A 23,422-nucleotide genomic window follows, 5' to 3' on the forward strand; every position below is an offset into this window, starting at 1 on the left:
TCACAAAGCACCCCAGGGTAACTTCTAAGCAACTGAAGGCCTCTCTTACATTGACTAATGTTAATGTTCATGAGTCCACCATCAGGAGAACACTGAACAACAATGGTGTGCATGGCAGTTTTGCAAGGAGAAAGCCACTGCTCTCCGAAAAGAATATTGCTGCTCATCTGCAGTTTGCTAAAGATCATGTGGACAAGCCAGAAGGCTATTGGAAAAATGTTTTGTGGACACATGAGACCAAAATAGAACCTTTTGGTTTAAATGAGAATCGTTATGTTTGGAGAAAGGAAAACACTGCATTCCAGCATAAGAACCTTATCCCATCTCTGAAACATGGTGGTGGTAGTATCATGGTTTGGGCCTGTTTTGCTGCATCTGGGCCAGGACAGCTTGCCATCATTGATGGAAAAATGCATTCTGAATTATACCAGCGATGTCAGGACATCTGTCCATGAACTGAATCTCAAGAGAAGGTGGGTTATGCAGCAAGACAACAACCCTAAGCACACAAGTCGTGCTACCAAAGAATGGTTAAAGAAGAATACAGTTAATGTTTTGGAATGGCCAAGTCAAAGTCCTGACCTTAATCCAATCGAAATGTTGTGGAAGGACCTGAAGCGAGCAGTTCATATGAGGAAACCCACCAACATCCCAGAGTTGAAGCTGTTCTGTACGGAGGAATGGGCTAAAATTCCTCCAAGCCAGTGTGCAGGACTGATCAACAGTTACCGGAAATGTTTAGTTGCAGTTATTGCTGCACAAGGGGGTCACACCAGATACTGAAAGCAGAGGTTCACATACTTTTGCCACTCACAGATATGTAATATTGGATCAATTTCCTCAATAAATAAATGAGCAAGTATAATATTTTTGTCTCATTTGTTTAACTGGGTTCTCTTTATCTACTTTTAGGACTTGTGTGAAAATCTAATGATGTTTTGGTCATATTTATGTAGACATATACAACCCCGATTCCAAAAAAGTTGGGACAAAGTACAAATTGTAAATAAAAACGGAATGCAATGATCTGGAAGTTTAAAAATTCCATATTTTATTCAGAATAGAACATAAATGACATATCAAATGTTTAAACTGAGAAAATGTATCATTTAAAGAGAAAAATTAGGTGATTTTAAATTTCATGAAAACACATCTCAAAAAAGTTGGGACAAGGCCATGTTTACCACTGTGAGACATCCCCTTTTCTCTTTACAACAGTCTGTAAACATCTGGGGACTGAGGAGACAAGTTGCTCAAGTTTAGGGATAGGAATGTTAACCCTTTCTTGTCTAATGTAGGATTCTAGTTGCTCAACTGTCTTAGGTCTTTTTTGTCGTATCTTCTGTTTTATGATGCGCCAAATGTTTTCTATGGGTGAAAGATCTGGACTGCAGGCTGGCCAGTTCAGTACCCAGACCCTTCTTTTACGCAGCCATGATGCTGTAATTGATGCAGTACGTGGTTTGGCATTGTCATGTTGGAAAATGCAAGGTCTTCCCTGAAAGAGACGTTGTTTGGATGGGAGCATATGTTGCTCTAGAACCTATACCTTTCAGCATTGATGGTGTCTTTCCAAATGTGTAAGCTGCCCATGCCACACACACTAATGCAACCTCATACCATCAGAGATGCAGGCTTCTGAACTGAGCGCTGATAACAACTTGGGTCGTCCTTTAGTCCGAATGACACGGCGTCCCTGATTTCCATAAAGAACTTCAAATTTTGATTCGTCTGACCACAGAACAGTTTTCCACTTTGCCACAGTCCATTTTAAATGAGCCTTGATCCAGTGAAGACGTCTGCGCTTCTGGATCATGTTTAGATACGGCTTCTTCTTTGAACTATAGAGTTTTAGCTGGCAATGGCGGATGGCACGGTGAATTGTGTTCACAGATAATGTTCTCCGGAAATATTCCTGAGCCCATTTTGTGATTTCCAATACAGAAGCATGCCTGTATGTGATGCAGTGCCGTCTAAGGGCCCGAAGATCACGGGCACCCAGTATGGTTTTCCGGCCTTGACCCTTGTGCACAGAGATTCTTCCAGATTCTCTGAATCTTTTGATGATATTATGCACTGTAAATGATGATATGTTCAAACTCTGCAATTTTACACTGTCGAACTCCTTTCTGATATTGCTCCACTATTTGTCGGCGCAGAATTAGGGGGATTGGTGATCCTCTTCCCATCTTTACTTCTGAGAGCCGCTGCCACTCCAAGATGCTCTTTTTATACCCAGTCATGTTAATGACCTATTGCCAATTGACCTCATCTCTCATCTCATCTCATTATCTCTAGCTGCTTTATCCTGTTCTACAGGGTAGCAGGCAAGCTGGAGCCTATCCCAGTTGACTATGGGCGAAAGGCGGGGTACACCCTGGGCAAGTCGCCAGGTCATCACAGGGCTGACCCAACTGACCTAATGAGTTGCAATTTGGTCCTCCAGCTGTTCCTTTTTTGTACCTTTAACTTTTCCAGCCTCTTATTGCCCCTGTCCCAACTTTTTTGAGATGTGTTGCTGTCATGAAATTTCAAATGAGCCAATATTTGGCATGAAATTTCAAAATGTCTCACTTTCGACATTTGATATGTTGTCTATGTTCTATTGTGAATACAATATCAGTTTTTGAGATTTGTAAATTATTGCAATCCATTTTTATTTACAATTTGTACTTTGTCCCAACTTTTTTGGAATCGGGCTTATAGAAAATTCTAAAGGGTTCACAAACTTTCAAGCACCACTGCACTTTCAAGCAGGACTGCACAGCCAGTGCCAGCATATTTGATCTAAAGGTAGGATTCTTAAATATTAGATCTCTTACATCTAAAATGCTAATTGTTAATGAACTTATAACTGATAAGGAGTTTAATGTACTGTATTTAAGAGAAATATGGATTAAGTCAAATGAATATATAGCATTAAATGAAGCTAGTCTTCCTGAATACAGTTATATACACCAGCCTCCTGTAACTGGCAGAGGAGGAGGCATTGCGGTTATCTATAATGATTATCTAGGCATAACACAAAAACCCGGTTATAAATTCAATATATTTGAAGTTCTTCATACTAATATAATGTATGCAGCCTTGAAAAATAAGTCTACTCAGTCAATTCCATTACTTATTATTTAAAGGCCCCTCAGGCCATATTCTGAGTTTCTTTCTGAATTTGCGGCTTTCATCTCAGACCTTGTTATGTCTTTAGGCAAAGCTTTAGTTGTCAGAGATTTTAATATTCACTTCAATAACCCAGAAGATCCTTTGAAAACAATGTTCATGTCCATTTTAGATTCAGTAGGGGTTAATCAGAATGTCATAGGACCTACCCACAATGGTGGTCACACTCTTGATCTAATACTAACATTCAGGTTAAGTATAGGAAATATAATCACACTTCCACAGTTTGAAGTTAACACAGATCATTATCTCATTTTATTCAAAATATGTCTGAGCAACAATATATGCACCTCACCACACTACTGTATTAAACGTACATTCACGTCAACTACTGCACAGAGTTTTATAAATAATCTCCCAGAGTTATCAACTTTGATTGGATCACCATCAGCCCCCAGAGAACTTGATCAGGCAACTGAATGCTGAGAGTCAACCTTCCATTGAACTTTAGATAATGTCACTCCACTTAAAAGAAAAATGATTAGAGAGAAAAATTAGCACCCTGGTATAACAATTACACTCCCACTTTAAAACAGACCACTCAAAAATTAGAGCATAAATGGCATCAAACAAAACTGGTAGTGTTCAAATTAGTCAAGTCAAGTTTATTTGTATAGCGCTTTTAACAATAAACATTGTCGCAAAGCAGCTTTACAGAATTTGAACGACTTAAAACATGAGCTAATTTTATCCCTAATCTATCCCCAATGAGCAAGCCTGTGGTGACGGTGGCAAGGAAAAACTCCCTCAGACGACATGAGGAAGAAACCTCGAGAGGAACCAGACTCAAAAGGGAACCCATCCTCATTTCGGCAACAACAGACAGCATGACTATAATGTTAACAGTTTTAACATGAAGACAGTTTCGTTGATGTTGTAACTCTTCATTGATGGAAACTTGAGTGCAAAACTGTTCATGACAACTGCAGTTCTAAAGTTAGCAAGTCAACTGTAGTCCTCAGCCATAAAAGCATTACTGTAAGAATCCAGAGCGTCCTCCAGGTGTAACTTTCAACTGTCCTCATGGGGCCGTCCTCCACAGGAGCAATGTGATGAGACTCCAACCAGACACAGGGCACCAGGATGGATCAAGCAGATCCAAGTAGCAGAAGAGGTCAGCATCTCGATCCCAGGACTGACATGCAACTCAGAGGGATAGATTTGGGGGGGGGGGGGGGGGGGGGGGGGAGAGGGAGAGAAAACACATGTTGTTAGGTATGCCCTAAAAATGACACAAGTATTAAGTCTGTGTGGTAGGCTCGCAGAGACGAGAGTCTTGACATCAGGCATATTACACAACAATGGCATGTTAATATGGTTAAAAAATATCATGACCTGCTCTGGCTGGATGCTTGATTGGGTGATGGGAGCACACTCCTCAGCAATGATGGGATGCAGATGGGACCCTTAGGGCTGGCCAAGACAATTCAGTTACATTTCACCGGGTCTGGGACATGCGACAGAATGTCTGACGGCCGATTCCCTGCAGGCTACGAGAGCCAGTTGAGGTCTCCACCCTCTCCACCAAAAGATTTCCTGTTGACTCCATGTAACTCAGAGGGACAGATTTGGCTGGGGGAATTAGCATGGAAGGAGAGCTTCCTGAAGTATAGAAAAGCTCTATAGATAGATTAGAGGTAAAATTAGCTCATGTTTTAAGTCGTTCAAATTCTGTAAAGCTGCTTTGCGACAATGTTTATTGTTAAAAGCGCTATACAAATAAACTTGACTTGACTCTTAGTGCTGCTAGATCAACGTATCTCTCCACCCTAAGAGAAGATAAAAAATAATCCTAGATTCCTATTTAATACAGTAGCAAAATTACCCAGGAAAAAGACCACGAAAGACACATGCACACCTGCAATATGTAGTAGCAATGACTTCATGAATTTTTTCAGTGACAAAATTGAAAATATCCAACAAAAATTTCAAGCTACTAATTTAAGGCCAGATAATCTAAGTAACCCTGTAGTTAACAATACAAGGTTAGTCAAAATTATGTTAACACTTAAATGGTAGATACCAATAGGATCTGTAGTGGAAGTTCATCAGTGGCGTACTCCTGCACCATCTGTAAGTAGACATCTGACGTCACTGTTGGGGTGTCAAAAAAGTAGGGCCCAATTACGCCAGCAGTGATCACGGCGCACCACACATTCAGGAGAAAAATAATCCATTAGTGTTAACATAATTTTGACTAACCCTGTATAACTGTATCAGATCAGCAATTAGAATGTTTTACTCCCTTTAGAGAAATCAAACTAATTTCATTAATCTCCACATCAAAATCTTCAACTTGTGTACTAGATCCCTTATCTACACGACTCTTCCAACAAATAATACCAGAAGCAATTGAACCAATTCTAAAAATAATAAATTCTTCCCTTACAATTGGCTATGTACCCAAATCCTTTAAACTAGTAATTATCAAACCCCTGATTAAAAAACCTGACCTGGACCCCTGTCAGCTGTCCAATTATAGGCCAATATCAAACCTCCCGGGGCGGCACGGTGGTGTAGTGGTTAGCGCTGTCGCCTCACAGCAAGAAGGTCCTGGGTTCGAGCCCCGGGGCCGGCGAGGGCCTTTCTGTGTGGAGTTTGCATGTTCTCCCCGTGTCCGCGTGGGTTTCCTCCGGGTACTCCGGTTTCCCCCACAGTCCAAAGACATGCAAGTTAGGTTACTTGGTGGCTCTAAATTGACCGTAGGGTGTGAATGTGAGTGCGAATGGTTGTCTGTGTCTATGTGTCAGCCCTGTGATGACCTGGCGACTTGTCCAGGGTGTACCCCGCCTTTCGCCCGTAGTCAGCTGGGATAGGCTCCAGCTTGCCTGCGACCCTGTAGAAGGATAAAGCGGCTAGAGATAATGAGATGAGATGAGATCAAACCTCCCCTTTATCTCCAAGATCCTAGAAAAAGCTGTGGCACAGCAGTTATGCTTATATCTACAGAGGAAAAACATCCATGAAATGTATCAGTCAGGATTTAGATCTCATCATAGCACAGAAACAGCACTGATTAAAGTAGTAAACGACCTACTGTTGGCATCTGATCAGGACCATCTCCCTGCTTGTATTGCTTGACCTAAGGTGGTGTTTACATTAGACCGTATCAGCGGATCATCAGATTAACGTTTTTAAAACGATTCGCGTGCACACAGCAACGCCAATACACGATTCGCATGCACACAGCAATGCCAATACACAGATACGCTAATCACATGACTAATTAGATGGCACGTAAGTTGAACCTCAGTGCGGCTCAGCGCTTCCTCCTCAGCGGCTGCGCTCCAAATAGACTCCGCACTGAACAGCGAGTGCCCTCTGGAGGGTGCGCACTCCGGCCCTGCGCAGCTCACAGAGCGCGCGAGTGAAGTGCACGAGCAGTGATTCGGGAGTGAGCCGCTGTGTGTGTGATCCCAGTGCATATCAGGCATGCGCAAGTCACTCACCACTTGCAAGTGGAAGGATGGCAAGCCTGAAGACAATCATAACTACACAATGGGCAGTATTTGCATCTTACCATGAACAATATTAAGAATGACAAAGCAAAGCATTATATTCATACTTTTATACTCTTTAATGAAAAACAAAAAGGTGATACAAGGCGGAAACAATAGCAGGAAGTGAAATCCGCGCCGTTTTTCAGCAGTTGCGTCACATGACCAACGTGGTATGAACAACGCCAGCGAATCAGGAAGGTGGATGTCACAGTGACGTTGTCCAATGACGACATCAGCTAGAGCTCAGCACTGCGTTTCCTCATATCTCAATGTTTACACAGCACCGGATCAGATACGAACTGGGTTGAATACGTGGGCCCTGGCGGATTCAAGTTGTTCCGCCTGTGGAGTCGTTTCCCGGCATTTTAATGTGAACGGACAGTGCATCCGCGACAAAAATGAGACGGATACGGTCTAATGTAAACACCACCTAAGTGCAGCCTTTGACACCACTGATCATTCCATTCTCCTGGATAGACTAGAACACACTGTGGGAGTTACGGGAATGGCCCTCTCCTAGCTCAGGTCTTATTTAACCCCTTGGCTGCCACCCATAATTAATTGTAATGTGCCAGGCATATAGTAGTACAAAAATAGATCAAAATTGGAACATTTTGACAATCTTTCTTTAACTTGTTCAGAACTTTATATTTTTAATATTTGTATAGAAAAATCACAAAAAACACTGTTGTAGAGTAAAAATAACTTTAGTAATTAAAAACAACTTCAAAAACATCCAAGACAACAGGTCTTGTCAATGAGAACCTGTCCATAAACATGAATTACTAGTACTTGAAAACACAATGTACACCAAGGGTCCACGTATTCCAAGTAACTGGGTACCATTTTTATGATGGTCTTTGGTATGACCCAACCGTGAATAGAACTTGCGATCTCCCGATCAAGAGGCAGACATGCTAACCACTAGGCCAACTCATGGTAGGAGGTGTACGTCATAAGGCACAGCGGTAAAAGATTTCATGACACACATGGCTCATCCAAGGGCATTGAAGGGGTTAACTGAGCGCTATCAGTTTGTTAATGTAAATGGTGATTTTTCTAGACATGCTGAGGTAAAGTTTGGTGTTCCATAAGGTTCTGTCTTGGAAAAAAAATACCATACGAATAATATTACCCTAATATATATATTACATCAGGGTAATATTATTCGTATGGTACTAGTTTCCACTGTTATACTGATGACACACAGTTGTATGTTTCTGCAAAGCCAGACGAGACACACCAGCTTAATAGAATTGAGGAATGTGTAAAAGACAGACACTGGATGGTTATTAACTTCCTTCTGCTTAACTCTGTTAATAAGTGCATACCAAGATGGCGGCGTGCACACACACAGCAGCTCCTCTCTGTCCCGACAGAATGGTGTTTTCGTGTTTTAAAACACTGTGTATCTGTTCGTCTTTGTCGCGTCCATTAGTCTCAAGGCGCACATACTCCCGTGAGTTTCTGCTCAACATCCGCAGAACTATATTCACGGATATAAATCCAGCGGACACGGAAGTGCTATGCGGCTATGGTTTGCTCCGGAGGCCTGCTCAAGCACCGACCCCCACTCCTGCATCCAGCCCGCAGTGGAAGCGCCACAGGCGGAACATGCGGAAGCAGAAGAGAGGCAAACGCGGAGGTATCTGAGCTAGGCTAGCGGCTAGCCCTCACCGGCCGGCTATCCCTACCATCACTCTGGCCAACGTACGCTCGCTGGACAACAAGCTGGATTATGTCTGTCTGCTCCGCTCATCTTTTAAGTCTGTGAGTGAGTGCTGTGTCCTTGTGTTTGTGGAAACATGGTTTAATGACAGCGTCCCAGACTGTGCCATTCAGCTAGCCTGGCTAACATGCTACCGGTCAGACAGAGCGCTAGTCAAGGGGTGAAGACTCGCGGCGGAGGACTCTGTGTTTACATCAGTGATGCCTGGTGCTGTGATGCTGTTGTGGTCTGCAAACACTGCTCACCACTAGTAGAGTTTATGATTATTAAGTGCCGGCCATTCTATCTGCCCAGGGAATTTACAGCCATATTGCTGGTAGCATTATACATCCCTCCCGGCTCCAATAACAACAGGAGTGAAGCACTGAATGAACTCTATCAGCACATCAGTGAGCAGCAGACAGTCCACCCAGATGCTTTCCTCATCCTGGCTGGGGATTTCAATCATGCAAACCCCAAAAGATATGTGTGTGGCCAGAGGGGTCCTCAGAGGCACTCCAGGACTGTTTTTCCACCACTGACTGGAGCATGTTCAGACAGGCGGCCACCTACAACAACACCACAGATCTCCAGGAGTACATGGAGACCGTCACTGCCTACATGAGGAAGTGCATGGACGATGTTATGGTCACCAGATCCATCTCCATTCGGACCAGTCAGAAGCCATGGCTGACAGGGGAAGTCTATAGGCTCCTGTGGGCTCGGAACACCGCCTTCAGAGCTGGGGACGAGGTGGGCCTGAGGACAGCTAGGGCCAATCTGTCACGAGGCATCACGGTGGCCAAGAGACAGTATTCCAGGCACATTGCTGACCATTTCAACGACAGCAGAGACACCAGGAACCTGTGGCGGGGGATTCAGACCATCACAGACTACAAGCCCTCGCCACAGACCAGTGACAACTCCACATCTCTGCTGAATCAGTTGAACGACTGCTTCGCTCACTTTGAGGCAGACAACAGCACCACAGCATAGAAGACCTCACCACCTCCCGGCGACCAGGTGTTGACGCTGTCCCCAGACAGCGTGAGGAGAGCTCTCAGGACAACAAATGCACAAAAAGCCCCGGGTCCTGATAACATTCCTGGTCGTGTCCTGAGAGACTGTGCCGAGGAGCTCACAGATGTCTTTACAGACATCTTCAACATCTCGTTGAGCCAGGCTGTTGTCCCCACGTGCCTCAAAACCACCACCATCATCCCAGTCCCGAAGAAGCCATCTCCCTCCTGCTTCAATGACTACCGCCCTGTCGCACTCACTCCCATCCTCCTGAAGTGCTTCGAGCGGCTAGTCATGAGGCATATCAAGTCTGCCCTCTCCCCTGCCCTGGATCCTTTCCAGTTTGCATATCAGTCCAACTGTTCGACCGATGACACCATCTCCACTGCCCTCCACTCAGCCCTCACCCACCTGGAGACAAAAGACTCGTATGTCAGAATGCTGTTCATAGACTTTAGCTCAGCATTCAACACAATCATTCCTCAGCAGCTCATTCATAAACTGGACCAGCTGGGACTCAACACCTCCCTGTGCAACTGGCTGCTGGACTTCCTGACGGGGAGACCACAGACTGTATGGATCGGCAGCAACTCCTCCAGTACCATCACACTGAACACGGGGGCCCCCCAAGGATGTGTGCTAAGCCCTCTCCTCTTCACTCTGCTGACCCACAACTGCACACCAACATCCAGCTCTAATCTCTTCATTAAGTTTGCGGATGACACGACTGTGGTGGGTCTCATCAACAATGGCGATGAGACAATCTACAGGAGTGAGGTGAGCCGCTTGGCCATGTGGTGCAAGGACAGCAATCTCCGTCTGAACGTGGAGAAGACGAAAGAGATTGTTGTGGACTTCAGGAGAGAGCACACCCAACATGCGCCACTATCTATTGACGGTGCTGCAGTGGAGAGGGTGAGCAGCACCAAGTTTCTGGGTGTGCACATCTCTGAAGACCTGTCCTGGAGCAACACCACCGCATCACTGGCCAAAAAAGCCCAACAGCGTCTGTACTTCCTCCGCAAACTGAGGAGAGCAAGAGCCCCGGCCCCCATCATGCACACTTTCTACAGAGGCACCATCGAGAGCATTCTGACCAGCTGCATCACCATGTGGTACGGCGCCTGCACCATGTCCTGCTGCAAGTCTCTGCAGCACATCGTGAGAGCAGCTGAGAGGATCATTGGTGTCTCTCTCCCTTCTCTAATGGATATTTATAACTCCCGCCTCATCCGCAAAGCCATCAGGATTGCAGGTGACCCCACCCACCCATCTCACAGCCTCTTCAGCCTGCTGCCATCGGGGAGGAGACTGCAGAGTCTCTGGGCCAAAACCAGCAGGCTCAAGAACAGTTTCTTTCACCAGGCAGTCAGGAGGCTCAACTCCCTCCCTGTTCTGCCCCTCCTCCCCCCTCTGCCCCCTGCCACAGATTCTGCTCGCACACACCCCTGCCCCCCCTTCAGCATCTGACATGTCATCCTCACAGTTTCCCCCCCAACACACACACACCTCATCGTTCATTAACACACTGAACTCAGGGACTGCACATCTCACTTTACCTCGCTCATTTGCACTATTCCGCACTACCTCATCTTAACAGCTGCTAGTTTGTTTATACTGCTTATTTCATGTTTCATGTTTACCTGCTATACCTCAAGTGCCCTTGACTGTTTGGTTATTTGAACCAATTTGTATGTGTGTGTGTGTGTATATATATGAGTGTTTAGTCTACGTCTAGTTCATATCTAGAGTGTTTATACTGTTTATATTGTCTGTTTGAGTGTTTAGTCTGTGTGTAGTTCTTAGCTAGTGTTTACACTGTTTATATTGTCCGAGTGTTTAGTCTATGTCGTTTTTATCTAGTGTTTATACTGTTTATTTATACTGTTTATATTGTTTCTGAGTGTTTAGTCTATGTCTAGTTCCTATCTAGAGTGTTTATACTGTTTATATTGTTGTTTGTTTTTTTCAATTATTCTATTTTTATTTATTGCATTGCCTGTTTGCACCGTGGGTCAGAGAGGACTGAAATTTCATCTGTGCTGTATGTCGAGCATGTATAGCATATTTGACAATAAAGTTGACTTGAAAAAAAAATCTCCATTTAATTAAAAATTCAGCAGCAAGAGTCCTTACTAGAACTAGAAGATATGACCACATCACACCTGTCTTATCCACACTGCATTGGCTTTCAATCATATTTCATATTGATTATAAAATACTACTACTGACCTTTAAAGCACTGAATGGTCTTGCACCACAGTACCTGAATGAACTTCTAGTCCTTTATGACCTGCCATGCCTACTTAGATCAAAAGGTGCAGGCTATCTGCTGGTACATCATATAGTGAAGGCTACATCAGGGGCCAGAGCCTTTTCTTACAAAGCCCCACAGTTATGCAACAGCCTTCCAAGTAGTGTTTGGGACTCAGTCACAGTGTTTAAGTCTAGGCTGAAAATGTATTTATTCAAGCTTTTTGTTAATAGTTATTAGGTAAAGGAGTAAATCTGGAGGGTCCTCAGGCATAGAATGTTTTGGTAAACTGCAATATATGGATGCTGTCACCCCTCCACTCTCACTTGCTCACTCGGGTTTGTTGACTCTGTAGTGGCCTAGTGGCTGACTGCTTTATGTGCCAGGGCACCCTCAATGTCTGTGTTACCTTCTAGCTCTTCCCTTTTAGTAATGCTGTCATAGTTAGTCTTGCCAGAGTCCCTGCTTGCACTCAGTGCAAAATGTAGCCTGTTCTTACTCATTAGCATTGGGCATACCTAACAACCTGCCCCCCCCACCAGTCTCTTCCCTTTGTCTGTCCCTCTGAGTTACATGTTGATCCTGAGATGCCATTAAGATGCTGACCTCTTCTGCTCCTCAGACTTGGCTGATACACCCTGATGCCCTACGTCTGGCTGGAGTCTCATCTCATTGCTCCTGTGGAGGACAGCCCCATGTGGACAGTCAAAAGTCGCACTTGGAAGATGGCTCTGGACACTTACAGTCATTTATGTCTGAGGACTACAGTTGACTTGCTAACTTTAGGACTGCAGTTGTCATGAACAGTTTTGCACTCAAGTTTCCATCAATGAACAGTTTATAACTTCGACATAAGACTTCATGTTAAAACTATAATTATTTTCCTGGTTTCACAGTTATACTTTGTGACTATACAGGACACAGTTATGGAAGCGAGTTTTTTATAATCATGTTGTCTGTTGTCACCCAAATCAGGAGTCTGGTTCCTCTCAAGGTTTCTTCCTCATGTCATCTAAGGGAGTTTTTCTTTGCCACAGCCACCACAGGCTTGCTCATTTGGGATAAATTAGGGATAAAATTAGCTGATGCTTAAAGCCTTTCATTTTCTGTAAAGCTGCTTTGCGACAATGTCTATTGTTAAAAGCGCTATACAAATAAACTTGACTTTGTCTTTGATCTAGTCTGGGACATTTCCATTAAAAATCTGACACAGTCACAGTGTTCATCCCAGATTTTTATGTAGTACTCAATTGGCAACCTCTGGTCCTGAAAAGTGAAATCAATGTGGAAGTGCTAAAATCTGCAGTTCCTCGAATGGCCACTTGAGGCTGGCTGCAAACGCGAGTCAATTCCACTGAACTCTACATAAAAATCTGGAGAACGCATTGGCTTGTCAGCGTGAAGCCATCTGGCTGCCATCTTACCACTCATCACAGAGCGGTCATTTAGGCTACTGGAAGCTACACAAAACTGGATAAGGTATTTATGTAGCTGGTGAGAGAAATTACAAGAACAATGCCTGCATGTGCAGCAATTAACTGTACAAACTGTCAAGTCAAAAGGTTGTGGACAGGCATTTCACCTGAGTATTGATAGTGTGTGATCATTTTTACACATGTGCGCAGTGCCATTTGCGTGGACCCCTGCCACATTTTATGACGGTTTGCAAGAGCAAAAGAAAAAAAAAGTTATCAGAAAATCTGTCCCATCGATTTGTCTGTTTTTGTTGAAAATCTGACATTGATATCTGGGACGAACACTCTGTCAGATTTCTGATGGAAATGTCCCAGGCTCAATCAAAGCCAAAGTCTAGACATGTTTGATATTGAATGTGAGCGCACAAGCTCAATGGCTCAAATTCAAAAAGAAAAATGAATGAATGAATGAATTTATTTTATTTTGAACATGTATAAAAAATGTATGTAACTATTTGTACATACAAAAGAAAGAAAACGAGAAATTAAAAAAAATAAATAAAATAACATAAAGAGCTAAGACATTACAAAACACCGCACATTGTTCGAAAAAGGAGTGGGAAGAAGTACAATACTTTAATTTCCCACCCCTTTTTAACTACCCTGAAATCCAAACTACATTAATACACCTATAAAAATATATACCATATATACACTTCATAAATATCTATAATTACAAAAATAAATATATACTACATACCACATATACTGTATATATATATATATATATATATATATATATATATATATACACTTCATAAATATCTATATAAATATTTAATTACAAAAATAAATATATACTACATACCATACATACACACTTCATAAATATCTATATATAATCTCATCTCATTATCTCCAGCCGCTTTATCCTTCTACAGGGTCGCAGGCAAGCTGGAGCCTATCCCAGCTGACTACGGGCGAAAGGCGGGGTACACCCTGGACAAGTCGCCAGGTCATCACAGGGCTGACACATAGACACAGACAACCATTCACACCTACGGTCAATTTAGAGTCACCAGTTAACCTAACCTGCATGTCTTTGGACTGTGGGGGAAACCGGAGCACCCGGAGGAAACCCACGTGGACATGGGGAGAACATGCAAACTCCACACAGAAAGGCCCTCGCCGGCCCCGGGGCTCGAACCCAGGACCTTCTTGCTGTGAGGCGACAGCGCTAACCACTACACCACCGTGCCGCCCTCTATATATAATTACAAAAATATATACCGTATATATATATATATATACTATAAATCTAAACCACTTCATAAATCTATACAAATATATAATTACAAAAATATCTACTACATACCTATCCCTGTAAATATGAATATATAAACTATCCCCATAAATAAATATATACCATATATACCCTATACTAAGTTAGTTCTAATATAACAATCAATCCTATTCTATTTATCCCTCATCATCCTCCGTTAACATACTTCCTCTTCAATATGCTTGTTTAAAAATATTTTTTGTACCTTTTTTTAAACAGATTTATATTTGCACTTTATTTCTGTCTCCAGTCTGTTCCATAAAGTCACCCCACAGCTCGATACGCACGTTTTTCATATTTGTTCGAACCTTTGTTTTTTTAAAATTTACGTCTCCCCTTAGATTATATCCCCCCTCTCTCTCACTAAACATTCCTTGTATATTTTTTGGCAATAGATTATTTCTCGCTTTGTACATTATTTGTGCTGTTCTGAATTTGACCAGATCCATAAATTTCAACATGTGTGATTTTATGAATTCACATTATGTGAGCCACTTTACTCATTCATATTTTAAAAAATGGTTGTTGTACACATTTTTGTTTTTTTCTTTTACACATTTTAAACATATGAGCTTTTTTAAAACCTCTTTTTTTTTTTACACATTTTAAACATCTGTGCTTTTTTAAAACCTCTTTTTTTTTACACATTTTAAACATCTGTGCTTTTTTTTTAAACATCTTGTTTTACACATTTTAAACATCTCATAGCATCGTTAGCTAGCACCTCTTGGCAGACAACACACTTTGGCAGTGGAGCATCTTCAGATCCAGTCCATGAAAATCCAAACTTTAAATAATCGTGGTCATACTTCCTTCTTTTTTTACTTGGCCCAGACTCTGTCTCCTCACTCACTGTAGCTTTAGGTACTAAAAATCGATCCATTTTGTCTCTGGCAAAGGCTAGCTGAAGTTCGTTAAATGTCCGCAATAGTAACTTATTCTGGTTTACGTTTCCTCACGTTGCGCGCCCCCTAGGGGAGGCACGCCCCACACTTTGAAAAGCCCTGGGGTCAATTCCCACAGACCCCCATGTTAAAATGCCCAACTTTACAGCGAAAACATGTTTACAGTCTGGTACAAAAAACAGTTTCGGTCTCTACAGCTAGTTTCACCCTTCATGACAATTGTACAGGGGAGTGAATTTTTACATAATTCAGCAGTTTCAATTATTTTGAGCCTTACCATTTATACATAATTGGGGCGGGGCCATTTTGAGTGACAGCTGGGTTTGTCTCATCTTGTTAGCCACTAGCTACCTCAGAACTTACCTCAGAAGGTAAATAATTTTTAGAGCCTTGCCCATTTTCATCTAAGAGCTTTTCCATAGAAACACAACTTTTACACACTACTACACACCTGTAAGTTACTTTAATTTGCTTTAGTAGATTGTACTTACCTTTCAATATATTTAGCAAGCTAACTATTAACCGAGCTAACATTAGTTATCTAAGCTATCAGAGGGAAATATTATCGCTAACGTTGTTTTTATTAACAATTACGATTACACACCTGGTGATTTATTTATTTATTTTTGTAAACCGGCCATTGAGGTTATGGTCTGTATCTTATGGTATGGCTTCTTCTTCTTCTTCTTCTTCTGTCGATTTATTGGCAGTTAACAATCGATGTGTATTACCGCCATCTACCGGGCTGAGGTGTGATCTCAAGGGATATTAATCGTTGCAAATGCCTGCATGAGGATAAATAAAAACTGAGCCTGTAGTCAGACCTTGAGCAGGTCACATCTTAATTATATCACTGTTCTAATGAATGTTCAGATGTATGTGTGTGAGTGAAACCTTGGCAATGGTATACAATAATAAGATGTTCTTATGATATGATAACAATGTGCATACAGATATCAAAGGCCATTCCTTAGGTCAGAGATAGCAAAGGGCAGGATGTTCCTGATAGAATGTTCAAAAAGATATCAATATTATGTCTCAAGCAATGTGTCATCACAACAGTACAGTACACAGTGAGACACAAGGTCACAGAAGAATTCTAGCCTTCTAGCTGAAATAGTAAAATAGAATGGAGTAGAATATTAACAATATTAAGAGATGTATGCTTGAGTTAATCCTTGCTCTTCTTGACGTGTATTGGTGCTCAGAGGGTGGGCATGCCCTATCAGCCCTCGTCCCACCTCACTGGAGCTTAGAGAAACTTCGGCCAAATTGTCTAGAATTTGTGTAGAATGCTAAACCACAGCGATTCATCCAATCCCGTGGGTTTTCTTGGGGTCTGGGTACCTTAACACAATTTCCCCACCCATTGGTGACACGAAAGGACAGTCTCAAGATTAATTATTCTGTGTTAACTCATACAGACGTGCACGCACTAATTCTTCCCGTGGTATTCTCCACGAGGATAAACCAATTCTTCCCGTGACGACCAGTCACGAGGATAAACAAATCATCCCATGAAACCATTCGTGAGGATAAACAAATCTTCCCGTGAAACCCTTCACGAGAATAAACAAATCTTCCCATGAGGATAAACAAATCTTCCCATGAAACCATTCATGAGGATAAACAAATCTTCCCATGAGGATAAACAAATCTTCCCATGAAACCATTCATGAGGAAACAAATCTTCCCATGAGGATAAACAAATCTTCCCATGAAACCATTCATGAGGATAAACAAATCTTCCCATGAAACCATTCATGAGGATAAACAAATCTTCCCATGAAACCATTCATGAGGATAAACAAATCTTCCCAAGAAACCATTCATGAGGATAAACACATCTTCCCGTGAAACCCTTCACGAGGATAAACAAATAAACAAGTCATTGCAGACTGATTATAACAACAACAAAAAAACTAAATTCTATTTGCTAGTTGAGTGTCCTTTAAATACTGTGTTAGAGCTGTTACTGCTGATTGTGTGAATGGCTGACTTAATAAGTTATCTATAGTTACAGATTTTCTTAATGTTCTCCCCATCTTCTCTCTTTCACTGGAATACTGTGTACAGTGTATAAGAACATGCTCAACCTTTTCTACTTCTCCACAGTATGCACAGGCCCCAGAATGATGTTTCCCTATTGAGGAACCCACTATTTAGACTTGTGTGTCCTATCCTCAGCCTCGTCAACCAAACCTCCTCTTGTCGTTTCAGTTCACCACCCCTTCTAAACACCACCTCCTTTTGTAAATTATATAGATGCCTTCCTTTCTCCTCTGTATTCCATCTCTCCTGCCACATTTTGTTGATGTTGTCTTTAATTATTACTTTAATTTCTGCCTTGCTTAATGGGACTTCTAACTCAACCTCATTTGCCTTGATGGCCTCTTTGGCCATTTTATCCACTTTCTCATTACCCTCAACCCCCTTATGAGCTGGAACCCATGTGAACTGAATAAAAGTTTTATGTTGATTTATCTTAAATACGAGATGGTTAATTTCATCTAAGAGATCTTGTCGGCATGTAGATTTTCCACTCTGGATACTATTTAAGGAAGACATAGAATCTGAGCAAATAACTGCTTTACTAGGCTTCACCTTCTCCACCCACTGCAGGGCCAGTATAATAGCCATCATTTCTGCTGAAAAAATTGACAAGTGATCTGACGTCCTTTTCCCAATACTTATACTGTAGCTGGGGATGAATACTGCTGCTCCTGTCTTACCAGTTTCATCTTTAGAAGCATCTGTATATATCTGTGTCGTGTCATCATACATTACTTCTAAATACTGATGTACATTCTGGTAAAAACCTCTGGATTTTGCAATCTCCTTAGTTTTCAAATTTACAATAGGGAAATAAAATAACCAAGGGGGAATGATTGACCTTGTAATTGTTTTGCAAAGAGGAATGTCACTGATCCCCAATTGAGCTGCCTGCTGATTACCATCCCACCCAAAACTGCGTACGGGTCAACCATACTCCCAGCATTCCCTTAGTACCTGTTTGGTTGGGTGATTATCTTCATGACCCTGTAGGTTTAGCCAATATGATACTGATAATTTCAGTCGCCTGAGGTCCAGTGGCATCTCCCCTACTTCCACCTGAAGTGCTGGGACTGGAGAGGTCCTGAAGGCACCACAGCATATACGAAGGGCTTTGGCTTGTATCTTGTTTAGCTCTAACAAGGAAGTCTTGGCTGCTGAATTATATGCTATACATCCATAATCCAATACTGGTCGGATTAGGGCACTATAAATTCTTTTCAAGGATGTGCTTGATGCCCCCCAGTCATTCCCTGCTAAGCATTTCAGAATATTAATTCCCTTTTTACATTTGTCTATAACCTTTTGAATATGATTTTTAAAAGAAAGTTTGATATCGAACCATACACCAAGGTATCTTAAATTATCCGTTTGCTTGAGTGGCTGCCCATACAACCTGAGGTCCACTGTAGGGTTAACCCTTTTTTTTGAGAAACATATAACTTGTGTCTTTTCAACAGATAAATGAAACCCCCACTCATGTGACCATCTTTCAACCTCATTTATAGCTATTTGCATTCTGTTCCTTAGACTATCAGAATTTCGGCCTCTCACCCACAGTGCTCCATCATCTGCATAAAGTGCTCTACTGATTCTGGAATTAATATTGTTAAAAACATCATTAATCATTATATTAAATAGAATTGGGCTGCAGACGCTACCCTGTGGGGTACCATTTTCTATAGCGTAGATATTTGAATGGCTTGCTCCAACTCTTACCTCTATGGTTCTATTCCTTAAAAAATCTCTAATCCAATTGAACATTTTGCCTTCTATTCCCATTTTATTCAATTTAAGTAAAAGACCCTCTTTCCAGAGCATATCATATGCTTTTTCAATATCAAAGAATGTTGCCAAGACTGACTCCTTATTTGCTTGAGCTTTCCTAATTTCATTTTCTAGGCAGATTATTGGATCCATAGTAGTACGGCCATTTCTAAACCCACTTTGATGTGGAGAGAAAAGACTTCTTTTTTCAATCTCGTATACTAACCTCTTAGTTATCATCCTTTCCATTAACTTACAAAGATTAGATGTTAGTGCTATAGGCCTATAGCTTTTGACCTCTGCTTTATCCTTACCTGGTTTAGCTATAGGTACCACTACTGAATGTTTCCAGCTAGAGGGCAGCTTACCTTGCTCCCAAATTTTATTATATAACTTTAAAATCACACTTTTAGCCACATCAGATAATTGTTCAATCATTTTGTAACAAATTCTATCTTTACCTGGAGACGTATTTTTAACACCCACTAATGCTCTTTTCAGTTCAAATAATGTAAAATTCTTATCAAGTGTGCCCTCACTTATATCTTTCTTTCCTAATAAGTTTCCATTATCTTCAATCATTTTTGTTCTCCATAATAACTCTTCATTTGTTAAGTTTTTAGAGCTATGCACTTTAACAAAGGCCCTAGCAAGCATCTCTGCTTTTTCATCATTATTTACTGCTTCACCATCACTATCTTTAATTACTGGTAAAGAGAAATCCCTTCTTATTCCTCCCATCTTTCTGATCATTCCCCATATCTCGGAGACCTTAACTTCTGATCCAATATTATTACAGAAACTCCTCCAGTAATTCCTCTTAGTTTCCCTTATTACTCTTTTAGCTTGAGACTGTGCCTTTTTATCTCATCTCATCTCATCTCATCTCATTATCTCTAGCCGCTTTATCCTGTTCTACAGGGTCGCAGGCAAGCTGGAGCCTATCCCAGCTGACTACGGGCGGAAGGCGGGGTACACCCTGGACAAGTCGCCAGGTCATCACAGGGCTTGTGCCTTTTTATATAGTATTAAATTATTGAAGGAATGATTTGATTTCACCATTCTAAATGCTTTATTTCTGGCTTTGACCGCTTTTTTTACATTCATCTGACCACCATGGCACCATTTTCTTTTCCCTTATCCCAGAAGACTCACCCAGAACCTCCTCTGCTGACTCATATACTTGTGATTATGGAATTTACTAATTCAACATCATCACTTAAGTTTGACATATTCTCCATAAGTTTGCCACTTGCCTTCATGCTATATAGCCCCCAATTAGCCTCTCTCATTTTCCATCTTGGGTACCAGTTTTCTTCCACATTAACATTCTGCTCTTGTATCTTGGTCCAAATTGGGTAATGATCACTTCCTAATGGGTTATTATTAAGAACTTCCCACTGACTGACTCCTGCTAATCGTTCTGAAAGTAAGATAAAGTCAAGTGCTGATTCTGTTCCATGTACTAGATCAAACCTAGTGCCTGTTCCATCATTTAAACAGACTAGATTGTGGTCATCCATAAACTCCTCAACAGTACTCACTATCCCCGCCCCTTTCTCCATTTATGGACTAACCGGGAGTTAGGCGGAATCAGGCGCTGCCAAGATGGCGACACTTGCAGCCTCCTTATTTGAGCTTCAAACCCGTGCTTCAGAAAGCCTATGAGTGACGTCACAGAGGTGTTGTCCATTGTTTTTACAGTCTACTGATGAATGCTTGTACCAAATTACTTATCGAGAATGTGAAGTTGATGTCACGCCGCGTTGAATTTTGGCAGTACTGACATGTTGATATGCTTTGTTGAGAGAATTCTGTGCTTTGATTTTCTGTCATGATTATAAAAAACACATCGCTATGGTAGGTCAGTGCTGCTGCATCAAACTACACGGTAGAATACTTTTTTTTGTTTGCCTTTCATATGTAAAAAACAGGATCTGAACTCACACATCAGTGATGCGCAAGACTGCTACAGCTCGCAACACAGCAGGTATATAAAGGTTTTTTTAAATTATTATTATTATTATTATTATTATTATTATTATTATTAATGCGACTGATGAAACCCACTGCCTTTGACTTATTAAAATAAACACAGCAGAATGTTTTTGAAAGTTTTGTATTTTATTGGATTTAATAATTTGGTTTGTTTATAGACCGCAATGCAATCAGCAGAAAGAGTTTTTGTTTGTTTGTTTTTAAATTCTGTAATCACTTGGTGGTAACTACTTGAATTTTTTTGCATAAATGTAGATAAAAATAAAGTGAATAAGCACACAAAATCAAGTTTAAAAATTGCACGTTAATTAGTTCTTATATTTTATTTTTGCAGCGCCCTCGTGTGTGAAATTGAAAAAAATGTAATTTTCTACAATATAAAATTAAAATTTATATGTATTTTCTATATATTATAATTTTGTATAGGCTTTCAATGTTTTTGGTTCAGTGAATATGTAAACAATATTACATTTGCATGCAAATATACTTCAGTCGACAGACGAAATAACTTTCATCTAGGGTTCTGATATAAAATACCTAATATAATGAACTATTTTTCTCCAGTCCCAATGAAATCAATTTGCTTTGTTTTGTATTATTTATTGACTACTGACATGACATACTTGATATAACAAACAAAATCCCTGGTCCCAAGGACCTTGTTATAAAGTGTTTCCACTGCATTTATTGATTATAATGGTGCTGTTACACTTAAGCACAAGTTGTGGTATGTACTGCCATTGTGAGAAAACACCTTCAAGATAAACTCATCATGAGAAATTTATTTCAAAACAGTGTGATTTCAAGATACAGTATGTAATACAGCAATTACCTTGCTTTGTATGTAAATATCCAGGTTTAAGCTTGTTTAAGAAGCTTAAACAAGATCTTACTGGATCACCTACTGGAATGAGTTTGTTTCATTATTGAAATGTTATCATGGTTGCAAATACAAAAAATAGAACTTCTGAGACTGATAAATCGAGGAAAATACTGTGGTTAAAAAAAGGGGAAACCATCAAATTACACTTGCTCTTGTGATGTACAAATTGAAAACTGTTTACGTTTTTAATTATGAAAAGGAGATAATCTGATTAAAGTATGAAAAATGCTCTGAATTAAAAAAAATCACTCTCATTTTCTTTGTAATTTATTTATTTTATTTATCCTTTATTTTTCCAGGAAGGTTGTATTGAGATACAATCTCTCTTCTTCCAGGGAGTCCTGGTCAAGATGGCAGCAAATAAAATAAAGTTTCATAAACATATACAAACAGAGACAAGTAACATTAACACAGTAAAACACTAAATCTCAAAACAGACATAAGGGAGTCAATGACTAAAATGAACCATGAAAAAAATTAAAAACACTTATTTGAAACAATGAGACTGTTCTCTGAGAACTGGGTTTAAGAGATTTTTAAACACATTTATAGAAGGCAAGGAATCCAAATTTAGAATGTTTTGCAGCTCATTCCATTTGTGTGGTGCAAATGAACAAAAGGCAGATTTCCTCAGTTCTGTCCGTGTGGTTGGAGACTGAAGAAGTTTGACTGATGAGCAAGTACTGTACATATTAGTACAAAGTGTTAATAGACTGCATATGTTCTGAGGTAATTTGCCCATTAAAGCTTTTGCAATAAAAACTAGGTTATGAATTTTCTTTCTCAGATATAATTTCCATGGATCCATTTCATATAGTTTACAGTGATGTGTTCTTGCAGTAGCACCAGTTACAAATCTCAAAGCAGCATAATAAACATCCAGTTTCTTCAAATAAGATAAAGATGCATACATGTATATTACATCACCATAATCTAATACTGATATAGAAAGGTACTCTAAACTAATCTTTTTCTAGCAGTAAAAGGAAAACATTTCTTTAAACAAATATCAAAACCTAGTTTCAAAGTTTTTTTTGTTTGTTGTTTTCAAAGGCTATCTATGGCCCACTTTACACGGGGACGGTCTGAAACAAAAACGCAAAAGTCCGTTTTCATTCTCACTTTTTTCCGCGTCTACACGACCGTTTTCAAGGAGGAAATCTGCGTCTATATGGTGACGCATAAATGTGTGGAATTCAATTGGATGTGCATGCCAGGCGGCTAGGTGGTGCTGTGAAAGACCTCCGCTATGTCTGCACGCATGCGCAACGTCTTCCGTCTTGTCTGATCTGCACATCTGCGCCGCGAAAACTGGCTATGGTAAGTAAGAAAGTAAGTGAAAAAGTAAGAGCATACTATACCCGCCTCTGTTCATTAACGGTATATGTGCAGATTCGGTAT

General features: G+C 40.8%; 1 protein-coding gene across 6 annotated transcripts in view; it reads right to left on the reverse strand.

The window, feature by feature from the left end:
* The window catches only part of sar1b (secretion associated, Ras related GTPase 1B), a 291,304-nt gene that overhangs the window by 43,604 nt on the left and 224,278 nt on the right, over window positions 1-23,422 (reverse strand). Inside the window, exons 7-8 of one of the 6 annotated variants that reach the window (XR_009655731.1) lie at window positions 5,201-5,271; window positions 4,358-4,797 (exon numbers count right to left, since the gene is read on the reverse strand). The exons of 1 other annotated variant lie outside the window; for it this stretch is intronic. Coding sequence is in view for 4 of the 5 variants with exons in the window: in XM_060935859.1 (XP_060791842.1) it covers window positions 4,759-4,797 (39 nt within the window). In the remaining variant the exon portion in view is untranslated. 4 more of the 6 variants (XM_060935860.1, XM_060935859.1, XM_060935864.1 and 1 more) reach the window with 4 other exon arrangements.

This window comes from Neoarius graeffei, chromosome 12 (genome assembly GCF_027579695.1).
Source record: "Neoarius graeffei isolate fNeoGra1 chromosome 12, fNeoGra1.pri, whole genome shotgun sequence".
NCBI classification, from domain to species: domain Eukaryota; kingdom Metazoa; phylum Chordata; class Actinopteri; order Siluriformes; family Ariidae; genus Neoarius; species Neoarius graeffei.